The 26,127-nt window shown below is 42.9% G+C and overlaps 1 protein-coding gene across 1 annotated transcript in view; it reads right to left on the bottom strand.

Annotated features, from left to right (window-relative positions):
• Positions 1-352: 352 nt before the first annotated feature.
• LOC144593037 (uncharacterized) overlaps positions 353-26,127 on the bottom strand; it is a 28,104-nt gene continuing 2,329 nt past the window's right edge. The window contains exons 2-7 of the mRNA XM_078398449.1: positions 25,048-25,142; positions 21,272-21,346; positions 18,806-18,978; positions 15,705-15,847; positions 12,552-12,675; positions 353-2,680 (exon numbers count right to left, since the gene is read on the bottom strand). Coding sequence (XP_078254575.1) covers positions 1,779-2,680; positions 12,552-12,675; positions 15,705-15,847; positions 18,806-18,978; positions 21,272-21,346; positions 25,048-25,142 — 1,512 coding nt within the window. The 3' untranslated portion in view covers positions 353-1,778. The remainder of the gene's footprint in view (positions 2,681-12,551; positions 12,676-15,704; positions 15,848-18,805; positions 18,979-21,271; positions 21,347-25,047; positions 25,143-26,127) is intronic.

Genomic DNA, 26,127 nt, shown 5'->3' with positions numbered 1-26,127 from the left:
CTGTTGGAATTCTTCGAGGAACTAACAAACAGGAAAGACAAAGGGGAGTCATCTATGTTGTTTACTTGCATTTTCAGAGGGCTGATTAAATGCCACACGTGAGGTTGCCAAACAAAATAGGAGCCCTTGGTATTAGAAGCAAGGTACTAGAAAGGAAGAAAATTGGCTGACTGGCAGAAGGCAAAGAGTGGGAATAAAGGGGCAGTTTCTAGTTGGCTGCCGGTGACTAGTGGAGTTCTGCAGGGGGTCGGCCCATATGTTTTCAGCACATCTTCTTGCACATAGCAACCAAGTCTTTAGCTCTGACAGGGCACCTATAATCAAACATACACTGTTGTTAACTTCATGGTGTTTTTAATTCAATTATGAGGCTGGTGAAGGTACTCTGTATCAATAATAACAATTACATTCTCACTGAAAGTTTAAGCATTGTGGTTTAATCACTGCATGTTTATCCAGAAACAAGCAACAGGTAATTACCAGTAAATAGTATGGCCAGTGTAAATTACAGACAAAAATAAAACACTGCTACAATTTTATCTTTTAAAGAACATAGCATGAATTGCACTAGTCTGATGTCTCCAACCTATGCACATTGATTACATTGGCTTGGTAATGTGCGGTGTTCCCACCATTATAAAAAAAAGAAACATCTGTGACCACTGTAAAAACCTACACAGATTATATAAACGTCATGCAACTGAATCTAAGGATCGTGCTAAACAAGCCTTTCAAACTATAAACAGATTTATCAAAACAGTTACACATCAAGTACATTGTAAGCAGTTTTGCCTACATTACAATCTTAAAGGAGCACCATATTCGTGAAAATTACATAAAACTTTCTAGTAATCCATGGTAATGTATATCTCATTGAAAGTGCATCGTTATGACCCTTGCACTCAACGCTGTCTAGGTAAAAGTGACAGCTGTTCCTTCTAATTTTTTCTAAAAAAGACAGATCAGCACAAATTTTTCACAAAAATTATACCCCTTTAAGATTCTGTGGGAAATAATGAGAAAAAGTTATAACTTGAACCAAAATACAATACGCTGGCTTCATATTGTTCCTTCATTAAAGAAGAATTTCAATACAGGCCAAGGTAAAAAAAAAAAAGACACTAAGACAAAAAATAAGGACAATGCTAAATATTTTTAGAAGTCAAACAATTGATAAGTGAGAACAAGTTACAGCATGAAGAACACAGAATAAGATTTCCTTTACACATTACAACTGAAATCACCAGCTGGAAAAACTCACTGAACCAATGCTCTGCACTGTTAATACATCCACATTTGTAAATGTTTTGTGAAGAATTTTGAAAGTGCAATATACTTAATGAGAGGAAAACACTGACAGTACTCAACATCTGTTATGTAAAAGGTGGATGTTGAGAGCTTTTTGGAATGGAATGGTCAGATCCTGGCAAAAATAAAGTACAGTCTAAAGCAAGTACATACTGAACAGCCAATGGAGGTTTCAAGAATGTTTCACAGGACTTTAGGACATGTCTATTCCGGACACAACACTGAATATTTAAATACATAGTTATACAGATGACTGCAAAATATTACATTGCTAAGAAGAATATCAGCTTCTTGTTCCCTCATTCCAGATGATATTAATAATGTGTGTGATATTCTGACAATTGCCAGGCTGCTATGAAATATACCTCCTATGGAAATGGAATGTGCTTTGCTTTGACCTCAACAATGAAAGCTGTTAAAAAATATTTTTTTTAATTATGAAAGATGATGGTTGATCTCCAAATAAATAATCAATGGGGTGTGAGTTGATGAAAGGACTGAGGGGGCAAGGCACTGCCTTCTGTAGTGAAGCTCTCTCGTCCTCCCTCGCCACTGTTCTCAGGCTCTTCCTGAAGCTGGACGTTTGCCAATTTCTCGTTGTCACTGGTTTCTCGAGGAACAGTGAAAGCTCTGGAATAAAGGTGGCTCATAGAGCCAACAGGAAGATATGTTTTGCCTTCAAATATGTCCTCCTTCTCCTCCACTTCATTCTGGATGCTGGGCGACGGAAACGTGGCACTCTGCTGAAGAAAGAAGCTATTCCTAGTCTCCATTTCCACCAGTCCATTTCCACTGAAACCTTGGTCATATTCCAGCTCCCCCCATTCCTTTGTCAACTCTTTTGTCCGATTATGTTGCCACCATTCAGTGTTTGATAGATGCTCATCGGGTATATGATTGTAGTTTATCGTTTCCTCCTTTGGATGCTCACCACTTGCAATGGCTGTGCTCATGTTTGTACCATCAGAGTCAGCAAGTACAACAGGTTGTGCTTCTGTTGCCTCCCATGCAGTCATGCCACTAGATTCATCCTCGGGCTCAGTAGAGAACACATTTCCAAAAATAGGCAATGGAGTTGGTGCCGTGTCCAGTGCTGTGGTGTCAATGCTCAAATCAAGAGTCCCGCCCTTATTTAGTGCAATGGCCTCAGAAGTTTTAATGTGTCCAGAAAAAGTCTTAAGCAGTGCAAACATTCTATCTACATCCTTCCAGTAATTAGTCCAGTCACCAAGGCTAAGGCTATAATTATGCCTGTGTTCAAACAAGCTTTCATCCACACTGTACAAATTTTCAAGTTCTCCCCAGTTGATATTTTCCGTTAAGTTTGGCAGTTTAAGTGGATTAACCTTCCCATCCATCCCATAGCTGTCCTCTGCAGGCAGAAACAAAGATTTAAATAGTTTATTTTCACGTACGTCCGCCATCCATAGTTGCTGAAGCACTGGGCTTGTGTGTAGACATGCATCTACTCCACTATCAACTGGTTATTCAAAGCAAAATTAGAGAAAGCACATCACACTACACAAAGCCATTAACAAAGTTGCACAGCAGAAGCAGATTTAAAGCACACACCACAACATGAGACACTAGAAGAATGCTCAGAGAGAAATGATTAATAAAATAAAGTCACAAATGTCAAATGTCAGATTCTTTAAAAGGAAATGTTAACCATGTAACCATTTTGATTTTACAGCAACCGTTGTTATTAAATAAATAATTTCCACTTTGTTACTGCCCTTAATATTAGATTATTGTGAAATCAAATACGTTTTGCACAAAAAAAGATTATTATTATTATTTAGGATAATATCCATTTTGTTTCTTGCTCACACATGCAATTGTGCATGTGCACACACACATCGATAAATATATATACACGTTAACTTTATTTTATTTATTTCCTTGTCCCTATTTAATACATATTTGACAGAAAGTTTAGTTCAACAATAAAACACCTCCAGTTTAATGCAAATTTCTCATTTAATGTATACAATATCTCAGAATTGACATTTAGCATCTACTTCCAGATTGTAAACTACCCGTTATCCTCATGTTGCCAATGGCATTGCTTACGATATGGGTAACAGCATGTTCTTCCCCAATCAGTAGCTCTAACACCATTAGCACCTTTGCATTATACTCTTCTGAATATTTGGTTTCAGACTTTCCCTTAAATGTGGAGACAGAAGAAACCTGGTGGAATTGGAATGCATGCTTGTTAAGCAGCAGAGAGCCAAGTGAATTTTGTAACCAATGGATCAGATCAAAGCTCTGTAGGAAAATAACTGTAGATGCTGGTACAAATCGAAAGTATCACAAAATGCTGGAGTAATTCAGCGGGTCAGGCAGCATCTCAGGAGAGAGGGAATGGGTGATGTTTCGGGTCGAGACCCATCTTCAGATCAAAGCTCTGCAGACCTGTCACTTCTGGTAGTGCAAGGTAGAGCACAATTAAAGGTAGGTAAATGGTGAGGGGGGAGGAGGCTTCAAAAATATCTCCATCTTGAAGAAATGGGGGCCAGCAAGTGGGAATCAAAGACAAAGATGTAGGAATAGCGTACACGTTCAGCAGAATTGGCAAGTGGATGCTTGGATAATCCATCTCAGCTTCCTCCTGGGACCCGAAACCACAGAACCCATTACCCAGTCAACTTGATCACGCCATGTGATATTAGGAAATTATAATCTTCATTAAGAAAGGGTTGAGAGTACTGGACACAGCCTAGGATTTTGGATCATATAACATCCCAGTGCAATCTAGTGTTAACAATATCTCGAGTCATGTGATTTTAGTACAATTACAACACCCTCCTCTACCCAACAAAACAATTAGTCAGGAATGTCCCGTTTTTCTAAAAGCAAAACAAATCCAAAAGAAAAGCTAAACAAACCGTCTCATCAACCGTTAACCACCAACAAGACGATGGAAGGTGTTGTTTACAGTGCTATCAACCGGCACTTAATCACCAATAACCTTCTGCATTTTGCCAGAACCACTTTATAAAGACCCCACCACTGCCTGGTCAAAATGTAAACCAAAGAGCTGAATTCCAGATGTGAGGTGGCAGTGACTGCCTTTAACATTAAAACAACACTTGACTAAATGTGGCATCAAGGAATACTGGTTTAACGGACTGGGGATGAAAGGGAGTTGCATCTGCATCAAGGTTGATGGTTATACCTTGAGGTTGATGGTTATACCTTGAGGTTGATGGTTACACCTACAACGGGACCCCACCACTGGCCATATCTTCCCATCCCCTCCCCTCTCTGCGTTCCGCAGAGACCGTTCCCTCCATAACTCCCTGGTCCACTCGCCCCTTCCTACCCAAACCACCCCATTCCCGGGCACTTTCCCCTACAACCGCAGGAGATGCAACACCTGTCCCTTTACCTCCCCCCTCAACTCCATCTAAGGACCCCGACAGTTTTTTCAGGTGAGACAGAGAGGTTCACCTGCACCTTGTCCAACCTCATCTATTGTATCCGCTGCTCTAGATGTCAACTTCTCTACATCGGCGAAACCAAACGCAGGCTCGGCGATCGTTTCGCTCAACACCTTCGCTCAGTCCGCCTCAAACAACCTGATCTCCCGGTGGCTGAGCACTTCAACTCCCCCTCCCACTCCCAGTCTGACCTTTCTGTCATGGACCTCCTCCAGTGCCATAGTGAGCTCCACCAGAAATTGGAGGAACAGCACCTCATATTTCGCTTGGGCAGCTTGCAGCCCAGCGGTATAAACATTGACTTCTCCAACTTTAGATAGTTCCTCTGTCACTCTCTTCCCCTCCCCCTTCCCAGTTCTCCCTCTATCTTCCTGTCTCCACCTATATCCTTCCTTTGTCCCGCCCCCCTGACATCAGTCTGAAGAAGGGTCTCGACCCGAAACGTCACCCATTCTTTCTCTCCTGAGATGCTGCCTGACCTGCTGAGTTACTCCAGCATTTTGTGAATAAATAAGGTTGATGGTTATGATTGTTGAAGGTCATCCCAACCTCAGCACATCACTGCAGGAGTTCTTCAGGGAGGCATCCAATGCCCAAGTATCATTCATTACTCCAAAGACGTACAGGTATGTAGGTTAATTGGCTGGGTAAATGTAAAAATTGTCCCTAAATTGCGTAGGATAGTGTTAATGTACGGGGATCGCTGGGCGGCACGGACTTGGAGGGCCGAAAAGGCCTGTTTCCGACTGTATTATATATGATATGATATGATATGATTACTCTATCAATGACTTTCCTTTTATCATAAGATCAGATGTGTGGAAGTTCACTAACAATTCTACAAAGTTCAATTTCATCGGCTATTCCTTAGCAGCTTAATCAATCAATGCCTGCATGCAGCAGGACCTAGGCATCATTCCTAGAGTCATACACATGGCCCAACCCATCCATGCCACCCCTATCTAAACTAGTCTAATTTGGTCACATTTTGCCCATATCCTTCTAAAGCTTCCTAACCATGTACTTCTTCAAATATCTGATATCTATTATAGTACAAATATCTTTTATTGTACCTACCTCAACTACTTCCCTCACTTTTTTAACTAATTGAGAACTATATTAATTGCATGTGCCTTGCCTTAATAGATTAGTAATGGTCTTGTAATATGGCCAATATGGTGTGGCATTCCATTTAGAGAATGTTATCCGAAGCCCAAAGTTGTGAGTTGATGAGGTTAGTGAAGGTAGGTATCAAATTACTTTTGTGGACTGCAAAATAGAATAAATGCCCATGAATAAATATCCTCACTCCTGCCCAAAATTAAAAATTAACCTCATGCAATTTCTTCAACCGGTATTTGCATAGCAGAGTCATAGAGTCATAGAGTGATACAGTGTGGAAACAGGTCCGTCGGTCCAACTTGCCCACACCGGTCAACATGTTCCAGCTACACTAGTCCCACCTGCCCGCATTTGGTCCATATCCCTCCAAACCTGTCCTATCCATGCAATACTTACAACATCTGTTATAACAGTCTCACCTGTTCAGTACTGCCTTCAACCACTGAAGGTCACCTCACCTTCTGTCTCCTTTCTCTGTTCGTTTACTTATTTACTTATTTATCTATTTATTCATTTCCCTATGTTCTCTAAATCTCTGTAAAGCGTCTTTGAGTATATGAAAAGCGCTATATAAATGTAATGCATTATTATTATTATTATTATTATTATAAATATAATATATCACAATGGCAAACTAAGAAAACCATGTTACTAGCCAGGGTAGGAGTAGCAATGAAGTGCATGGTAATCTGTGAGATCCTGTAAGATGAACTGCGCAGCCTGTGAGAAAGTTAGAGCAAATCCGAAGAAAATTAATACGAGATAAGGTGGCAAATGATCTTTCCAGCTGGATGAAATGGTTTCTCCTTAGGGAAATAAGGCAGCGAAAGACGACATCGTTAAATGTGCAGGATAAACAGAAAAGCCATGCAGTAGCAGCAACTCGATGAACCTACATGCTGAAGAAAAGTTTAATTAGTGAAATGGACAATGGATGAGAATGATGTAAATCCATTGGCAGAATTGGCTGTTATTTACTGACATGAAGTGATTTATGCTCTAGCATTGTCACCAGTGTAATATACAAGCCCAGAAATGATCACTTTGGTTCATCTGCTGTATGTACTATACAGTTTCCATTAAACAACAATCAATGCGATTTTCCCACTGACTGCCGACAGGAAGATGAACATACACTGAAAGGATAGATAATGATATTGGAAATGCAGGAAGGATATGGGCAGATCTGTCAATTATTTTCATTTAACTCCGAAATGTTGCTGCTAAAATAGAGCAATATGTTTTGAAACTGTAGATTGTAGGTGAGGTTGTCATGGAGATCTTAGCAAAATGTGGATGGACTGCCTGTGATTATTCAAATCATGGACAACCATCCAAGTGACTGATCCCCAGATGAAGAATTAGGGACTGTGCACCTGGAATTTTCTGAAAACATGAAATGTCTTGTGTGTTTACAAGGTTGCTTTTACAACGCACAGACCTGCAGAACATCACAAACTTCGCCCCACAGGGAATCTCACAGGAATTTATAAGAACAAGCTCGAACACCCATAAGCATTAATGCAATTAGTTTAGTTTAGTTCAGTTTAGTTTAGAAATACAGCGTGGAAACATGCCCTTCGCCACACCGAGTCCACACTGACCTTCGATCACCCATTTACTATTCTACGCCCGACGCACTCAGGGCAATGTACAGAAGCCAATTAACCTACAGACCTGCACGTCTTTGGAATATGGGAGGAAAACAGAGTATTCGAAGAAACCCATGCAGTCACAGGGAGAACATACAAACTCCTCACAAACAGCACCCACCGAGGTCAGGATCGAACCCAGGTCTCTGGCACTGTGAGGCAACAGCTCTACTGCTTCACCACTGTGCTGCCCTAAGTAACCGGATTGCACGTTTCAGTACACCTTCAGTTTAAGGCATGACCAACAAACTCACTATTCAGTTTTTCTTTCAGGTGGTTCTCTGAAATATTTGACATTTGCTCAATAGAACAGACCTCATCTCATCCTGATGGTAAGACAGATGTGTTCTGGATTCTTCGCTACAGGCCCTGGAGTGAAATTTGAATCCTTGTAACTCAGACAGAGCTACCAGGGTTCTTGATGTCAGGGATAGGGATTGGTGAGAAGAGTGGGCAGAATCCATTTACAAATTACAATAATCCTAACATATTAATATATGAAATTATTCAGTGGGATGCCAAATTAGAACTAATGGGCTAATAATAACTGTTACAATAGCAGGGGGAACAACTTTAACATCTTGAATGGTCATACTTTTCTGGTGGAATATCAGGGCAGTGTAATATCAGGACAATGGGAAAATATGGGTCAGGTCCTTCCCAGCTAACAAGCTCCCAATTTATGTAGAGCCCACACATACGAACGAGCATTTGGGAGATCAGAGGGATGAATCTGTCAGCTATTTTGGGACTGCAGACATTGTCTACCATGTGGGAACGGTTCTCGATGCATTTCCGACTTACAAACTGTGCAGGTGACGAACAGTTTACAGGAACAGGGCCCTACTGTAACCTGGAGATAAACAGTACACGTGTATGTGGACATGACCATTAGTCTACAATAGCTTGAACAATACATGTGAAACTAGCAGATATAACAGGAAAGAGCAAAAGTGATGTGTGCCAAGGAGTGCTTGTTGTCTGGAAATTTATTTTAGTTGTCACCAGCTCAATACTGATGCATTCTATTCCCGAAATTAAGTCAGCAAGGAAAACTAATTAAGAGTTTTGCCATGGTTATTTTCCAATAGATGGTAGGGGGATGTTTTTCACTCAGAGAGTTGTAAATCTGTGGAATTCTCTGCCTCAGAAGACAGTGGAGGCCAATTCTCTGGATGCTTTCAAGTGAGAGTTAGATAGAGCTCTTAATGATAGCGGAGTCAGGGGGTATGGGGAGAGGGCAGGAACGGGGTACTGATTGTAGATGATCAGCCATGATCATATTGAATGGCGGTGTTGGCTCGAATGGCCAAATGGCCTACACCTGCACCTATTGTCTATTGTCTAATAGCCATTAGTCATTAGATTGGTTAGCACGCTTCAAAAGCTTTTCACTGTACCTCGGTACACATGACAATGAACTAAACTCAAACTCAACTCATTAAAAGGTTTTTGTCTCCAGTTATTCCAGTAGATTGTTCTGTGGGAGGACGTGAAGGAGTCCAGGACTGAACTAGCACATCCTTCTCCACAGTCATCACATTTCTCCGACAAGAACCATGATCTCGCTCATCCCACCCTATCATTCTTTGAGAATGATAAAACAGTAGAAAGAGACACAACACCAACAAATCTTTTATGCGTTGCCACAGCAATGTCCATTTGAAAGCACCCTGAGGGCACACCATTGTTATATGTGTTAACAGAGATGTAATTGTTTTATATCCTAATAATACCAGAAGTAATCATTTCCTTGAAATCCCAGCTGCCAAATCACAGCCACCGTCACCTCTGAGTGATTCTTTGCCAATTATAAGAAAATAATAAATATTTTGCTGCTGGTATATTTTTTAGGAAAAAAAAAGTGGAAATAGAAGTGTTACAACCACAACATTGATTTGGGGATGCACGTGAATTAAAAACTTAAGAGTTACGTTGCGACACCATCTTAACAGTGATCTCTTCCCTACTGGTTACTAAAGAATAGCTTTTGTTCACTCACAAGGACTTGAAGCTCGGCCTCCTCAACTTTGGCCACTTTCGATGCTGCTGTTGCCTGGCAACCAGGTAGCAGGAATAAAAAGAGGCAAAGATCAAACAATTAGATTCTAAGATTAAGGTTATCTTGGTACATTATTCATATTTTGAGTCTCTACATAAATATATTTATATCTGTTAGATTATCTCAAATAAAATATACCTATTGTAGTGTAATTCTTTGCAGTATGTGATAGGATCATTTAATTAGTTTATTAAATGCTTTTTATTTCCACCTATTTGCGCTCACTTCCTCCAAGTGTCAATGATTATAAGGACCACATTATTGGGATTTCTAGTTGTCTATTTAATAGTTTTCCCCTTTATTTTCTCCCCCTTTAGGAATCCTCTGTGCTACACACAATTTTGGAGCTTAGAGTGCGGGTTAGTTAAGCCGTTTCTGATTCCATACTCTGGAAACTGGGAGAGGAATCCCAAAGGAACACGTGACATGTGCTTGAGTAGTCAGTGGAAACACTCCCTCTCTTCCCTGAGCACCACCATCAAGTATTGTGTAGGTACTGCCGATAGATATTCTGTCAAATTCTACGCCACAAGTGGAAGTTTGTTCTTTTATTGGTTAAAGCGATTTAGTAAATTCATATTAGAGTTTAGAAGCTATCTGCCAGATAGAAAATGAATGTGAAGCTTACCAGTTGCAAAGCGATAAAAGGTTTGAAAAGTAACTTACAAAAGAACCACAAGTCTAATTCAGACTCAAAACTTATCTTCGACATTGGTAAATTTGAACAATAATAATGCTCCATCCAGGACCAGGGACAAATGCATGGTTTCAAACTGAATGGTTTCTTAAATGAGTGTAAAGACCACAGATTCGGATTTGCTTTGAACATAATTTGTGCTTAAAGTTTGCTAATATTCTCTAGGCGATTTGGTTCCAATATGGGGGTACATATAAACATGGTTCAGTTTTCAAGCAATCATGGGACTGTGTTAGGGTGCAAGTGTAAAATATGTGTGTGTACATTTATATGGACGTATGTGTTGAAAAAGATATGGAGGGAATGGTAGGAGGAATCAGTCCATTTCTCTTCACTCTGAAATTACTTTCACCTTCATGGAGCAACAACTGAGCTGGGATCACAACGAAAGCGAATTATTAGGACTCTTGTGGATCCCAAAGAGTAGAGTTGAATAAAAACAGATGGTCTGAAATAAGAATTAGTTGTTATTTGTTAAAGAATGAGCTATCATGCATCGAAGAATGCTGGATGGAACATACAATAAAAGTAAATGAAGCTTCAATGGGCCAGCTCATGCAATTAGACGGAATGAAAGTTGTTGAAGAGAATAAAAAGTATGGATACCTGTGCTGATCAAAGCTTCCTCCATCTTTATTTCCTGATTAGGAAAATACAAGAGTAATTTATGTTAATGATTTTAGAACAGTAAAATTATTCACATTGTATCTGTCCATGCATTACCTGAGGAAAAATGGAATGTGGTTAAAATAGAAAGAAAAAGTAACCTTTTACATGAGAAATAACCAGGAGAACATGGTTTGGACATCCAAACTAAAAGGGAGAGCAACTGCCACCTTGTTTCATTGTAAACTAGATCAGTTCGGAAGGTAAGCTGCTGTATATACTTTATCAGCAGTGAAATCATATACAAGACTATGTTGATAAATTTTGACTTTGAATGAATGTGTAAAAGGGCTGATAGAAAAACGGCAGCTTGCATCAATCACTTCTGACCATATTCCCAGTGGCTTCAATAAAAATAAACATTAGGAAAGCTATAAAATGGGTGAGCAGTTTTCCATTACCAATCTTGCATGATTAAATGTCAAAATTACTTCCATGACATCACATGTGTGCCTCATTTTAACCTGTTTCAGCAATAGGGTGAGATTGATGCGCCCAATGACTGTTTATATTATTGCACTGAATTGATATTGCACTGTTTCGCTTTCTTACACTTTATATAATTTCCACAAGAGTCATGGAGAGAAACCCATTTCGGCCCACTGATTCCACATTGATTGTAAACCGCCATTTTACAGTAATCCTACATGAATCCCATTTTATTCTCCTCACATTTTCATCAAACTCCCACCAACCCCAGCCAGTTTCCATCATTCGCCTATACACTTGGGCAATTAAAAAATATGACACATTCTTGTTAAAGATGAGAGCTAAATGAATTTAATGACATTAAATGAATTAATTCTTCATTAAATTAGCTGCAGAAAATATGTTGACCACTTATTAAAATCAATTTGATTTCAAGGCTCTGCAATCATAGAATATACAAACTGAACATTGGGATTATTAGTCTGGATTTGCTGGCTGCTTAAGGGCAAAAAAGAAAGGATTTCAAGAAGTTATCCCAAATCAAAAGTGTAATTGTAAATCAAAAGCTTCTGTGTTCTTTTAACTGATTTAAAATGTGACATTTAGATGATCGCTCCCTCGTGGTTAAATGTCTGTAATTATACTTTTCCCACTGTTAATAACCATCAACATTTATATACTGAGCTGAACAGCAAGAATTAAATATTTTTGAAAATGAAAGCAGAAAATATGATTTTTAACAGCTGACAGGAAAACATAAAGTTTTCCAGCAGGTTTAAAAAAACAAGTAATCTTGTGTGTCCAGTTCTGTTATGTTCTGTCAAGTTCCATATGACATTGTGTTCTACACTGGACTCTCAAGATAGGACACCTTTGTCAAAATATAATCTTTATGGGGGGTATCAAATAAAGAGTGCTGCAGTGTTTTAGTCCATTTCAAATACTTCAGATTCCCATGAGGATTTTGTCTGAAAAATGAGGAACAACGAGGGGATGAATTAAATTTCACTGATGCAAAGATACCATTCAGGAAAGTTGACATACGAGGACAACACCAGGAATTCATTTAGTTTTATGATTCATTTCACACTGCTAGGTGAAGGCTCCCTGTGAAGGGAGCTTAGAACAAATCAGTGTGCCCTTTGTCATCTGTAAATTACAAGGGTTACCTGTTTCAGCTCCCTTGGTCCGTGGAGTGCATTGCTTGTGTCCTTGGCAACTTCTTAATTCCATTAGCCGTATGTGCAACTGATTAAGTATTTCCCGGTCAACCATGTGTATTGTATTTGTCAGCTGAAACCAGAAAACCAAATCAGAATTCAATTTCCCTTTTCACCGGGGGCTGCAAGAATGATACACTTTAAAATATTGTCATGAATACCATGCCAGAACCAAGGACGGTTGTGTTTATCTTTATGAGAGGGAAGGGGAGGGGGGGGGGGATCTTTATCTCTGTGGACAGATATTGAAAGATGGGCAGACTTTGACAGATGAGGAACAAAATCTGTTCCATTATCGTTATAATGAGTTGCCACATGAGCTGGGGTACTTCAGGTGGATCAATAGTCAATAGTCAATTTATTTGTTACATACACATAAATGTGCAGTGAGATGAAAAATTACCCGCAGTTCAACAATAAGACCAATAAAAAGAAGCAATAAAAATATGCAATAACACATACAATCATAAACCAACACCAAACAAAAGAAACATCCATCACAGTGAGTCTCCTCCAGTCACCTCCTCACTGTGATGGGCCAGAATGTCTTTTTCCCTTCCCCTGTGCCACAGAGCAACAACACCGATCACTTTGAGAGAAAATAATGCAGCCAAAATTCATACCAAATGCATTTGAATACTCAGTAATTATTTCATTTAACTGCATAAAACGGACATTTTAGAAGCATAGTTGTGTGTGAGATAATGCATTAGGATAGCATTAGGCCTGAAGTATGTAGTAGTCAGGAGTAACCAACCATTGCAAGAAAACTGCTTACTTGCTTTGTTTGGGATAACAACCGTAACCTATGGTTAGCAAAGTACAATTTGTAGGAACATTTGAAGTCATAATCATGTGCTTCTAATCCTTTTTATATTGTAGCCAGACACTTTTTATAAGAGTGACAATTTTCTAGTACACCGACCAGTGAGTTTATGCCCCATTATTGTATATGCTGTAGGTGAGTGAGGCTGACCTCAGGGCTTGTACCTGGCAGTGGCCCTCAGTTTTGAAGTCCTCTGTTCATAATGGTATTTTCTAAATTATTTTCATTATCTGAATGTTCGTTTGCCTCTCAGAAATTAGTAATGAACTGAGTGGTCCAGTCTGCTCAGGTGATAACGACAATGGAACAGATTTTGTTCCTCATCTGTCATGTTCTGCCCACCTTTGCATTGGTTGCCAATTGTACTTGGTGCCTGTTGTGCAGCACTGTGCATACCAGCACTGTATGCAGGCTGAATGGTTCAGGTTGGCTTTGAATGTTGAGGCTCCTAATAAAACCAGTCAAGGCAGCCATGTTGTTCTTCCTCACAATGGTGACAGGGCTGAACATGGCACTTGCCTTATCAGTATACTAAAACTCTTGTTTGTTTGTTCCTGAACTATAGCCAAAACGGTACACGATATTGCGACAGTTTTAGGCCCACCTTACTCATCATCATCCCTTTGGTGCTAATGGAAGAAGTTTCATTGAAATCGGCGTTATATTTTTAAAGTTATTCACATTTTAAAGTTTAAATCTATCTCCTAGGGAGGGAGGGATGGAGGGGTGGAGGGAGGGGGGAGGAGAGAGGATAAGGGGCGGTTGAGGGGGACGGAGCAGGGGGGAGGGGAAGGGGAGCGGAGAGGAGGGAGGAGGGGGAGCAGGGAGGGAGTGGGAGGGGGAGGGAGGGGGGAGAGGGAATGGGGGTGGGGGGGGGGGGGGAGGAGAGGGTGCTGCACCAATGCAGGAGAGGTTTGGGCCCAATGGGTCCACTTGGTCTAGTGGTTTCCTAAGCTGTACACTTAGTCAGTACATGCAAAGACTTTGGACAAAAGAGCTGTCATGCAAATAATTGCATGAAAACACTGCTAAAAATCAGTTTTAACATGATAGTTGTCCAGTGAGACTTGTAATGTACTTCAATAATTCCACATGGACCACCATCCCCTGTGTCAATTTTAAAAACCGTCACGAATGCACCGAGACATATATACAAAGCAGTAATGGTTCATTAGTTAGGCCGAACACTACTACTTTCAACACGTTGAAGTTCTGGTGCAGACTGAACGTTTCAGACTGTCTGTGATTATGTTATGCTGCTATTCTTGCTATTGAGGGCGTGCAGCGTAGGTTTACTAGGTTAATTCCCGGAATGGCGGGACTGTCATATGTTGAAAGACTGGAGCGACTAGGCATGTATACATTGGAATTTAGAAGGATGAGAGTTCTTATCGAAACGCATAAGATTATTAAGGGGTTGGACACGTTAGAGGCAGGAAACATGGGTAGGCCATTTAGAACTGAGATGAGGAAAAACTTTTTCAGTCAGAGAGTTGTGAAACTGTGGAATTCTCTGCCTCAGAAGGCAGTGGAGGCCAATTCTCTGAATGCATTCAAGAGAGAGCTAGATAGAGCTCATAAGGATAGCGGAGTCAGGGGGTATGGGGAGAAAGCAGGAACGGGGTAGTGATTGAGAATGATCAGCCATGATCACATTGAATGGCGGTGCTGGCTCGAAGGGCCGAATGGCCTCCTCCTCCACCTATTGTCTATTGTCTATAATGTTAGTGTGCCACATGACCAACCAGTAGAATCGCAATTTAAAAAGCACGCACATGAATGCTGCTTATGCCTAAAGATACACTTCTCTGGTCTTTCCCCACTTGCTCTCCCCACTTCTCTCCCAGTGTTATATTTACTCCTTTAAGCAGCTGCAAGTTCTATGGTTACTGCTCCACCAGGTATTTTCTGCCCCAGTCCAAAAACCCACTACATACCTGAACTTTTATGGATGACAAGAATTTCCTGCTCTTAACCTTCCCTTTGGTGTCCTTTTCCACTGTCCACAACCATTGCGTGAGATGCTTAGAACTGTGTTTAGGCACCATCAAGTCGTTGGTACATTAAATATAATTTAGGGCAAGTTCATTGTCAAAATAACTGTTAGCTGTAAAAGTTACCCTCCCTCATGTCTCTCTTAAAGCAATGGAACAACCAGGGCTTTAAATCTAGGCATTATAAGAAATAACCACAATCAATGGCTTCCATCAACTGCACCATCTTCTTTTTATCAATGCAATTTTTAATTGCTGATAACAAAAATAAAATCTCCTTACTTGATATGGATCACTGTTCATGTCGAAATATTCAAGAAAGCCGGTGGCAAATTCACAGAATAGGATGTTGTGAGTCTCATTGATGGTTCGCAAACACCAATACGTGTTATTGTTAGAGCTTGTACATGCGCAGAAGGAACCCACTGTAATGAAAGAGCACAGCGTTTGTCAGGTTATTCTCTAGAGAACACATTATTTCTGAATGCATTCCAACTGGTAAGTGTACAAAGCAGAAAATAGGGGAAATATATAACCTCCTCGACCCTCCACATCCTTGCGTGGGAAGGAACTGCCGATGCTGGTTTACATTGACGATAGATACAAAATGCTGGAGTAACTTAGCAGGACAGACAGCATCTCTGGAGAGAAGGAATGGGTTACTTTTCGGATCGAGACCCTTCTTCAGACTGAAGAAGCTACTCCAGCATTTTGTGTCCCTCCACATCCTTTCCTTTCCATTGAAGCATGTAATGGATGCTTGATCCACTACCACCTATTTTTTTGCTCCCTACAGAGTTATATATTATTTCCAGCAAGTTCAAAAGGAGAAATGTCCTGTTGTGCAAAGACATAGAATCTCAAAATATGAACCATTTTGAAAATCAAAAATTAACGTGTAATTTCATTAACATGTGCCCTTATTATTTTGTTTTTTTCTCTGAATTACGATATAATGGACTGATGAAATTAATTAACTGAGTCAAATGTCCATAAAGTTCAACCAGTAAAAGGCTGAACTGAAATGTAAAAGTTTGCAAATCGTATTTTTGCTCGTTTATAAAGGCCACAGCATTAGAAATGTGTCCTCTTTTCAATGCATATGTTGAATTCTGAAATCCAATTCCATTGAAAGAGATAGAATTGAATTTCAGAAGAACACGAGTGAAAAGTTCATGCCCAATAGAGCAAGTCCATACAAGGTATCTCTAGTTGCCAGCTTAGGAAATCCTGGCACCGAGGAATATCTAGAGTTTATTTTCCAAAGTGTTACATTTGACAACATTAATGTATGATTGTGACATTCTACCTGCACAGTAAAGAGACTGCTCTGATACAGTCTAAATCATATCAAATCTAATTGGAGAATGGGAGTTGCATGTGCGCCTCAGCACACAATTACCAGGTAACTTTTGAAGCAGAAAGTTCCAGTGCTGAAAGGAACAGACAATGGTTGAATTTGTCATCGACTAGTCCAGGGAGTAGGAGAACTATTGTTTCTGATCAAGTGGTGAATGTGGCAATTCCCCAGTATCCAGACAGACAAGCACCACCACAGAGCAGATTATATTAGTGTACTGTTGTTTCTTCTGCGAGCGTATATGATGGGAGGGAACCAGAGGAAATCAGGTAAAGATTGTAGGCCACAGAAGTAGCTTACCGTGGGATAGGAGAAGGGTGATGGGTAATTGCCAAAGTCTCAGTCATTTAGGCAAAGCTGCAACTTTAAGATTGTCATCTTTGGTTTGAAATCTCCCCTAGCCTTTCCCTTTCTTCGTAATCTCCGCGGTCCAACCCTCGAGTATCTCTCTCCTCCAGTTCTACCTCCCTCCCCCCCCCCCCCCACACCCCAAACATAGCTGATATTAATCATTTCACCATTGATGGCCGTGGCCCAAATTGACAAAGCCCTAAGCTCTAACATCCCAATCTACAAAGGCCCCCATCTTTCTCTCGTTCTCTTTAAGAAGGAAAAGTTAGAACTATCCCTTTGACCTGTCTTTGGTCATCTCGTTTAATATCTTCTATGGTATTGAATCAACTTTTATTATGTCTCAAGGGGCTCTGCAGGAGGTTTTTAATTATATTGGAATCCTTGCATTGATAAATGTTTATTGGATTGGAACAGAGACCCCGACAGCTTTAAGGGAAGAGTAAAGAAAAGTAAGGAGCATCAGATATTTAGGTAAATAGAAGAATCCAAAGTAATTGGACTGGATTTAGACAAGGCAATAGGTGCAGGAGTAGGCCATTCAGCCCTTCGAGCCAGCACCACCATTCAATGCGATCATGGCTGATCACTCTCAATCAGTACCCCGTTCCTGCCTTCTCCCCATACCCCCTCACTCCGCTATCCTTAAGAGCTCTATCCAGCTCTCTCTTGAAAGCATCTGAGGCAGAGAATTCCACACCTTCACCACTCTCTGACTGAAAAAGTTCTTCCTCATCTCCGTTCTAAATGACCTACCCCTTATTCTTAAACTGTGGCCCCTTGTTCTGGACTCCCCCAACATTGGGAACATGTTTCCTGCCTCTAATGTGTCCAATCCCCTAATTATCTTATATGTTTCAATAAGATCCCCCCTCATCCTTCTAAATTCCAATGTATACAAACCTAATTGCTCCAGCCTTTCAACATACGACAGTCCCGCCATTCCGGGAATTAACCTAGTGAACCTACGCTGCACGATTTGGGTTCCTGCAACAAGGTGTTGGCAGAGAAAAGATGAACATGGTGGTCACCTTTCTTGATATAAATTTCCTTTGCCCTCTGTTGAACCAAGGAAGGCTGTGTCATGCTATTGCTTTATAATTCATATGAATATCTGAATATCTTTACGAATATCTGAATCTACAAAAAATAATGAATCGGTTCAAAAAACATTCTACCCCAGTACCAACAACCAACTAACATGTAATGTTTCCATTTTACGGTGAACATTGGTGCAGAATTTACTAGAGGGTACCAAATGAAGTTTGGTTTTTGCCTGAGAAGCGAAAAGGTGGCCAGCATTTTGGCAGATGCATTGTGGGCTGAAGGGCCTGTTCCTGTGCTGCTCTATTCTATGTAACAACAAGCTGCTACTGTGTAAAGGGTAAATCGACTTAGGAGCTTCATTGAAGAAACCATTTATTTAATCACACATCGGATTGGCCATATTGTGCGGTCAGTTTGAAGTGCCAATGATTCTCTGCCCCAGTAGATTGCGTAATGCTGTAGCCCTGATTAATATAGTGTGGTGTCGTTCTAAAGCGATGTGGATGTTTAAGCACAGAAAGCCAGTCTAATCCTGAGGCCTGTTACTGGACAACACTATCATTGCACCAAATGCAGGGCAGTGGGGATGCTAAAGGTGTACCCCACAGAAACAAACTCTGCTTACAGTTCCAGTAGGGTGGTGTCTGCCAGTGCTCATTGTTATGTGTGAAGCAGGTGAGGCCAGGCAGGCTGCAACTATCTCCTTTCCTCAGCCGCTTCTTTATTTTACGGTCTTTCTTCTTCCTCCGATTTTCTTTGAACAGTTGGAGCTTGTGGTCCACCTCCTGGGCGACTTCCCTGCAGAGGATGAATATGGGATAATGAGTGTGAGTGTAGGTATCTTGGCCAGCACTGTTGCAGCAGCATTCCCACCTCATCAAAACGATGCCAGTTTGAGCATTACATATGATCTTGGTTCTGAAACCTCCGATTTTGTTGCCTGCTGCAGGGAATAGGGTGACGGAGCCTCCGTGTTGCATCTCGTGCACGGGCCCCCGGTCACTTTATAGCGAGAACCCTATCACGGAGAAGGCTGCCGACATCAACAAAATCAACAAACTCACCAGGAAGGCTGGCTCCGTCCTGGGGGCGGAGTCGGATTCACGGGAGGGGGTCTTGGGGGGGGGGGGGGGGGGGGGGGGGGGGAGGATGCTCCTCAAACTGCGGAGCGTCTTGGACAATACAGCCCACCCCCTCCGTGACACACTGGTCAACCTGAGGTTGCACCGTCAGCAACAGACTGGTTCCACCAAGATGCAGGACAGAACCCTTCTTCCCTGTGGCTATCAAACTGTACAACTTCTCCCCTTCTGCCGTGGAGTAAACTGAGACTGACTCCCTCCCCCCCCCAATCTTTGCACCCGTCACTTTCATTTCATGTTTCATGTGTCTTGTGTTTTATGACTGTTGGCAGATCAATATCCCTCCGGGGATAAATAAAGTTCTATCATATCATATCGGACCATGGTGTCTTAGGGACCCCTACACACTCCTTACTGGAAGAACTAGGCGCTTGAGGAAAGGGCGCCTGACCTTTGCAAGACAGAGGCAGCTGTCAACACCGAGAGCACTGGTCATGTTGAGGTGGGGGCGGAGGTGAGTGGGTTAAAGCACAGTAGGAGGGATGATGGGAGCCTGGGAAAAGGTGCACCAAGGTTTTCTTGTTGAGGGGAGCACTCTGGCTTTTCCTGGCCCAAAGGAAAATAAAACAAAATAACATTTTTCTTTACAAATGTTCTTAAGCTATTTTGGCAAGATTGATGGCATCATGGAACAGCAGGCACACCAGAGGATCAGGACTCGTGAAGGCCTAGAACTATTTCTGTAGATTCCTTGTACTCCAGGCCCCATCGCGAATCCAAAAGCAACAGAAACTGCAGTCGCCTCAGTTAATGTTTTACATGTATGAGCTTCCATCAGAAGTTTGTGTTGAAAGGTCTTCACCCTGAAACATTAACTCTCTTTATCTGTCCAGAGAGGAAAGCCCAGTGGTCACAGGGAGAACGTGCAAACTCCACACAGGCAGCGCCCAAGGTCAGGATCGAGTCCTGGTCTGTGGCACTGGGAGGCAGCAGCTCCATCAGCTGTGAAACTCCCCCGCCCTTCAAAACTTCTCACATAAGAGAAGTATCCCTGCAGAACAATGCTGGGTCTGGGTAATGTGCAGGAAGGGACTGCAGATGCTGGTTTAAACCGAAGATAGACACAAAAAGCTGGAGTAACTCAGTGGGACAGGCAGCATCTCTGGAGAGAAGGAATGAAGAAGGGTCTCGACCCGAAACATCACCCAATCCTTCTCTCCAGAGAAGCTGCCTGTCCCGCTGAGTTCCTCCAGCTTTCTGGGTATGGGTGGGATTGAAGAAGTTTACTACGTATTTGCATTCACATACTTGTGGGTGACACAATGGTACAGCATTAAGGCTGCTTCCTCACAGCTCCACAGACCCATGTTCAATCCTGATGTTGGGTGCAATCTGTGTGGAGTTTGCATGTTCTCCGTGTGACTAGGTGGGTTTCTTTAGGTGCTCAAAGACATGCAGGTTAGCTAAATGGCTACTGTGAGTTGCTGCAGAGTGTTGAGTGGCAAAGGGGGGATGATGTGCTTGTCAGAAAAGTTTAGTGCTACAAAGAAATAAGTAGAAGGGATTACTCTTGCGAAACACAAAGTCCTGGAGGAACTCAGTGGGCCAGGCAGCATCTGTGGAGGGAACGGACAGGCAATGTTTTGGGTTGGGACCGTTCTTCTGTGAAGAGGTGGCATTGACTTGACGGGCTGAATGGCATTAGAAGGGAACAAAAATAAACTTAACATTACTTGTTGTTGGCAAAACAAAATGGTTTCATTCCCTTGTCAAGGGCACTGCTTTAATAGAAGCTCCAAGAGGGAACAACAATAATATCATTTGATTTCAATTAATTTTTGAACAATTACCCCTCGTTTGAGAAAAGTTGACTTGTTTTCTAATGTGAATAAACTGATAATCAGCGGAGCACGAGGGAACTTGCCACCAGTCAGTGAGACTGCGACCAGCCCTGCACCTCGAGTCCACAATCTCTGCTCAGGCCAGGCCTGCAACAGAGACCAACCTACCTGAAGGGGTGGAGATGGCTGTTCTTGTTCTTCAGTTTCCCTTGATTTCTCACTCCTTTATCTCTACTAAAATAACTACAGATAACAGAAATAAAGGAGAGTCGTTATGTATAGGAATAAGATTTAAATTCTCATGGTGAGATCAGCAAACAAGTATTTCCAGGAGGATGAAGGAAAGGTACATAGATTCAGCAGCCAAATCTGCCCATATTTTGCTCAAGACTATTGAGCTGAAACTCGGGGAGAATGTTTGTGGCTTCAGCATCACAGGCAGTGTGCTTCAGGCCAGACTGCTCCTTCCACCGACGGTGGGCCTGGGCACTGCCTTGTGTTGGCAAGCCAGCTCCCAGCCGATCAGGCAAGCTCAGCGCAGAGCAGAACCTGTGGAACTGGCTGCTCGCCCCAAAAGGAGGTGGAGCCCTGCCCCAGGAGCTACCAGCTGGCAAATCTGTTGTTGAAAGAAAATGACTGTACATTTCTTTTGACATTCACGGTGGTCAAGTGTATCTGGGAGCTATTAGCAAAAGTAAAGTTAAGAACAAAATAATCATTTTAAACTAAAACGACTGAATTCCAAGTACTAAAAAGCAATGATGTACACTTAAACTAATAGTGCTTCGACAAAGAGGAAGGTCAGCTTGCTGCTCTCCTGGTGGCCATTTCTCCCCATGGTTTTCAGTGCAGTGGCGATACTTGAGCCAGGTTTAACCTGACGCCAGGTCAGCTGGCATCGTTCCCATCTTGAGAGCTGGGAAGTTTGCATGGGCCCCACAAGGAATCCACCAGTGCATCACAAGGACGTGGGCAGTGTAGGATAAAAGATGCTGTCCGCTCACGCCTGCACCAGTACCGGACTCAGGGACCACGGCAGCGGGTATGACTGACACCTGTGGCCGAGTGCAAGATCTGCCTCTGTCACAGGGCAGGGGGACACATTGCGCTTTGGGAGATGGAGCTCTCTGCATCTGTAAGAACTTCATTCAGTTTCAGTTAGCGTGTGTGTGTCATCTGGGAACTGAGCACGGTAACTGCCTCAACACAGAGTGCCCTGTCATTTAGGGCCACATCAGTGTTGTGAGAGCTGACTCTCCCGGATACACCAATGTTGATTTGTTGAGGGACAAGTCAGTGTGCCGTTGACTATGCTTTATGTACCAAGTGACAAACTAAGTTTGGTGTGGGAGCTTCCAGCATTCCCCATCGCAATGGTGCGAATTATTTTGATTTAGTAGACAGCCTGTCTCCTGCAAGGCTATCCTCTTAATTTCAAGTGTAGGACAGAACTGCAGATGCTGGTTTACACCGAAGATAGACACAAAACTACTGGAGTAACTCAGCGGGTCAGGCAGCATCTCTGGGGTAAAGGAAAAGGTGACGTTTCGGGTCGAGTCTGAAGAAGGGTCTTGACCTGAAACATTCTTCTATTCCTTTACTCCAGAGATGCTGCCTGACCCGCTGAGTTACTCCAGCATTTTGTGTCTATCTTCCTTTTAATTTCAAACTGTATTCAATGTACATTAAAACTGGTTTTCTGAAGACTGGTTCTTGCTTTGAGTTAATGGCTGCTACTTCCACAGAATGTTACAAGGCCTGAATGTTCCCTAACGGAGCATGTTCCTGCCCAGCTACCAATGTGGCTGACAAAGCTTGTAAATGATTTCTCCATGTGACCTGCACTGAACACTGAGGCTGTGGGTCAGCTACTCACTGCTCCTTTCCAATGGAGGGAACAGACACCCATGGCTTGTGGGAAATAAAATTGCATTACCACCTAAACCCACAGAGAGACCTGATTTCCTTCCATCTGCAACTGGGATTCATTTGTCCCAGCAAGTTAGTCGTTCATCTTTTATTTCCTGCTTTTGTTTTAGTTTAAGATATGGCATGAAAACAGGCCCTCTGACTCACCGAGTCTGCACCGACCAACGATCCCTGCATACTAACACTATACCCTACACACACTAGGGACAATTTTACATTTACACCAAGCCAATTAACCTACAAACCTGTACGTCTTTGGAGTGTGGGAGGAAGGGTTACCAACTCTCCTGTATTAGCTGGGACATCCCGTATATTGGGCTAAATTGGGACCACCCTTGTCCCGTATTAGGCCCGGGGGCTGCTGTAGGCCCGGACAGTGTAGGCCCGGGAGCCCGGGCGCCGCCTAACGGAGGTTGCGTAGCAACCCGCCTCCCGGCCCGGGCGGCCGCCATTTGGTGGAGCAGGAGCACGTGCCCGCTGGCTGGGTGAGGTCACGTGAGGCACGGGGTGGTGACGTCACCTTTTGTACCTTATTTGGGAGCGAGGAAGTTGGCAACCCCAATGGAAGGAGACCTCGGAGAAAACCCACGCAGGTCACGGGGAGAACGTACAAGCTCTGTACAGACAGCACCTGTAGTCAGGATCGAACCGGGTCTCTGGCGCTGTAAGGCAGTAGTTCTACCACTGCGCCACTGTGTCGCGCTGCTATCTAGCAGTTGAGAGGAATTTATTTTACACAAGAAAGTACTGCAGATGCTGAAGATCTCGTGTTCAAACAGAGAAGGTGAATGAGAAACCTCACAGGTCAGGCTGCATCGACAGAGGGAAAGAGAGGGAAAGAAATGTTTCAGGTTGTTGACCTGTAACATTAAGATAGAGACACAGAAGAATTGCAGACGCTAGAGTTTTTAATCTGACAACCTTTTTTTCCTTTTCTTCCCTAGCTTTTGCCCAGCCATCAGATGGCGGCGCAGCGGTAGAGTTGCTGCCTTACAGCGAATGCAGCGCCGGAGACTCAGGTTCGATCCTGACTACGGGCGCCGTCTGTACAGAGTTTGTACGTTCTCCCCGTGACCTGCGTGGGTTTTCTCCGAGATCTTCGGTTTCCTCCCACACTCCAAAGACGTACAGGTATGTAGGTTAATTGGCTGGGCAAATGTAAAAATTCCCCCCTATGGTGTGTAGGATAGTGTTAATGTGCAGGGATCGCTGGGCGGCGCGGACCCGGTGGGCCGAAGGGCCTGTTTCCGCGCTGTATCTCTAAATCTAAAAATCTAAAAAAAATCATCTGCCAATCATACTCTCTCACCTGCATCCATCTATTACCTATGAGAGACACAACATTCTGGAGTAATTCAGTGGATCAGGCCCTGACCCGCTGAGTTACTCCAGCATTTTTTTTCTAACATCGGTGTTAACCAGCATCTGCAGTTCCTTCCTAGCCATCTATTACTTGCCTGGTCTTGTCCCATAGCCCACCTCTCTGTGTCACGTTCTCCCCACTTCTACTACAATCGGTTTGAAGAAGGGTCCCAACCTGAAATGTTGCCTATCCATGTCCTCCGAAGATGCTGCTAAACCAGCCGAGTTACTCCAGTACTTTGTGTTTTGACCTGTAACATTGTCTTGCCCCAGTCTATTTCGAGAGGGGATGATAAAGTTTGATGTCGTCAGTTACCATATGGCTTCCTCAGTTTTAGCAGTGGGGACGGGGGATAGAAAGGGCCAGTGGGGACGGGGGATAGAAAGGGCCAGTGGGGACGGGGGATAGAAAGGGCCAGTGGGGACGGGGGATAGAAAGGGGCCAGTGGGGACGGGGGATAGAAAGGGCCAGTGGGGACGGGGGATAGAAAGGGCCAGTGGGGACGGGGGATAGAAAGGGCCAGTGGGGACGGGGGATAGAAAGGGCCAGTGGGACGGGGGATAGAAAGGGCCAGTGGGACGGGGATAGAAAGGCCAGTGGGGACGGGGGATAGAAAGTCACCCTCAAATTTAGAAGTATATGTGGCACAGACCTTTTCCTGCTGCAGTCACATTCCTCCGGCTTTTTTCTTTTCAGGTGACCTCTCACTTCCCTCAGATTCTTTATTTTATCCTGAAGAGCTTCAATCTACAACGCAGAGGAAAAGAACGGAAATTTCTTTCTCACTTCAAAAATCACCAAAATATATTTATTCATTGAATTTTGGTGGGGCGTGGGGAGGGGGCGTGGGGGGGGGCGCGTAATGTTTGGGTCGACGGGGGCTTTGATGCCTGATTTTGCCGATGACAGTCCCTGGCCTTCGCCCATTGTATTACAATAGACAATAGACAATAGGTGCAGGAGTAGGCCATTCGGCCCTTCGAGCCAGCACCGCCATTCAATGTGATCATGGCTGATCATTCTCAATCATACCCCGCTCCTGCTTTCTCCCCATACCCCCTGACTCCGCTATCCTTATGAGCTCTATCTAGCTCCCTCTTACATTCGCATCGGTGCCTGCAGAAGCAATGGTGCCTCTGCACTCACTTGAGAAGGTTACCAGCCAAGCGCCACTTCATGCGGGATGTCCACAGCTCTAATGTCCAGCATGAATATTGGAACGTTATGACAGGAAGTTTCACACCTACCCATCCTCCTACCCCTGCTGCCAAAAATCTGACTTTATCTTTTACTGAGAATGCCTTCCAAAAAATGGCTGGAGTTATGTCCTTCGAGAAGTCCATCTGTTCCACATCTCAGCAATCAACTGGGTTGATTAAGGTTAGTTTTACAAAGTGTAAAAGGCTGGCTTGTGGTGCTGAACTGAGTTATCCATCTATTGATTTCCTGCCAGCGTTATTCTGAAGAAGGTCTCGACCCGAAACTTCACCCATTCCTTCTCTCCTGAGATGCTGCCTGAGTTACTCCAGCATTTGTGTCTACCTAGCGTTATTCAGTAATTCATTGGCAATCCATAGCAAAATAATGGCATGTTGGCCTTTAGAAGGATGAGAGGGATCTTATTGAAACATATGATTATTAAGGGATTGGACACATTAGAGGCAGGAAACATGTTCCCAATGTTGGGGGAGTCCAGAACCAGGGGCCACAATTTAAGAATAAAGGGGCAGGC

The sequence above is a fragment of the Rhinoraja longicauda genome, chromosome 4, assembly GCF_053455715.1.
Source record: "Rhinoraja longicauda isolate Sanriku21f chromosome 4, sRhiLon1.1, whole genome shotgun sequence".
NCBI lineage: Eukaryota > Metazoa > Chordata > Chondrichthyes > Rajiformes > Arhynchobatidae > Rhinoraja > Rhinoraja longicauda.
The sequence above is the reverse complement of the archived record's forward strand: the minus strand, read 5'-3'. Positions and strand labels throughout refer to the sequence as shown.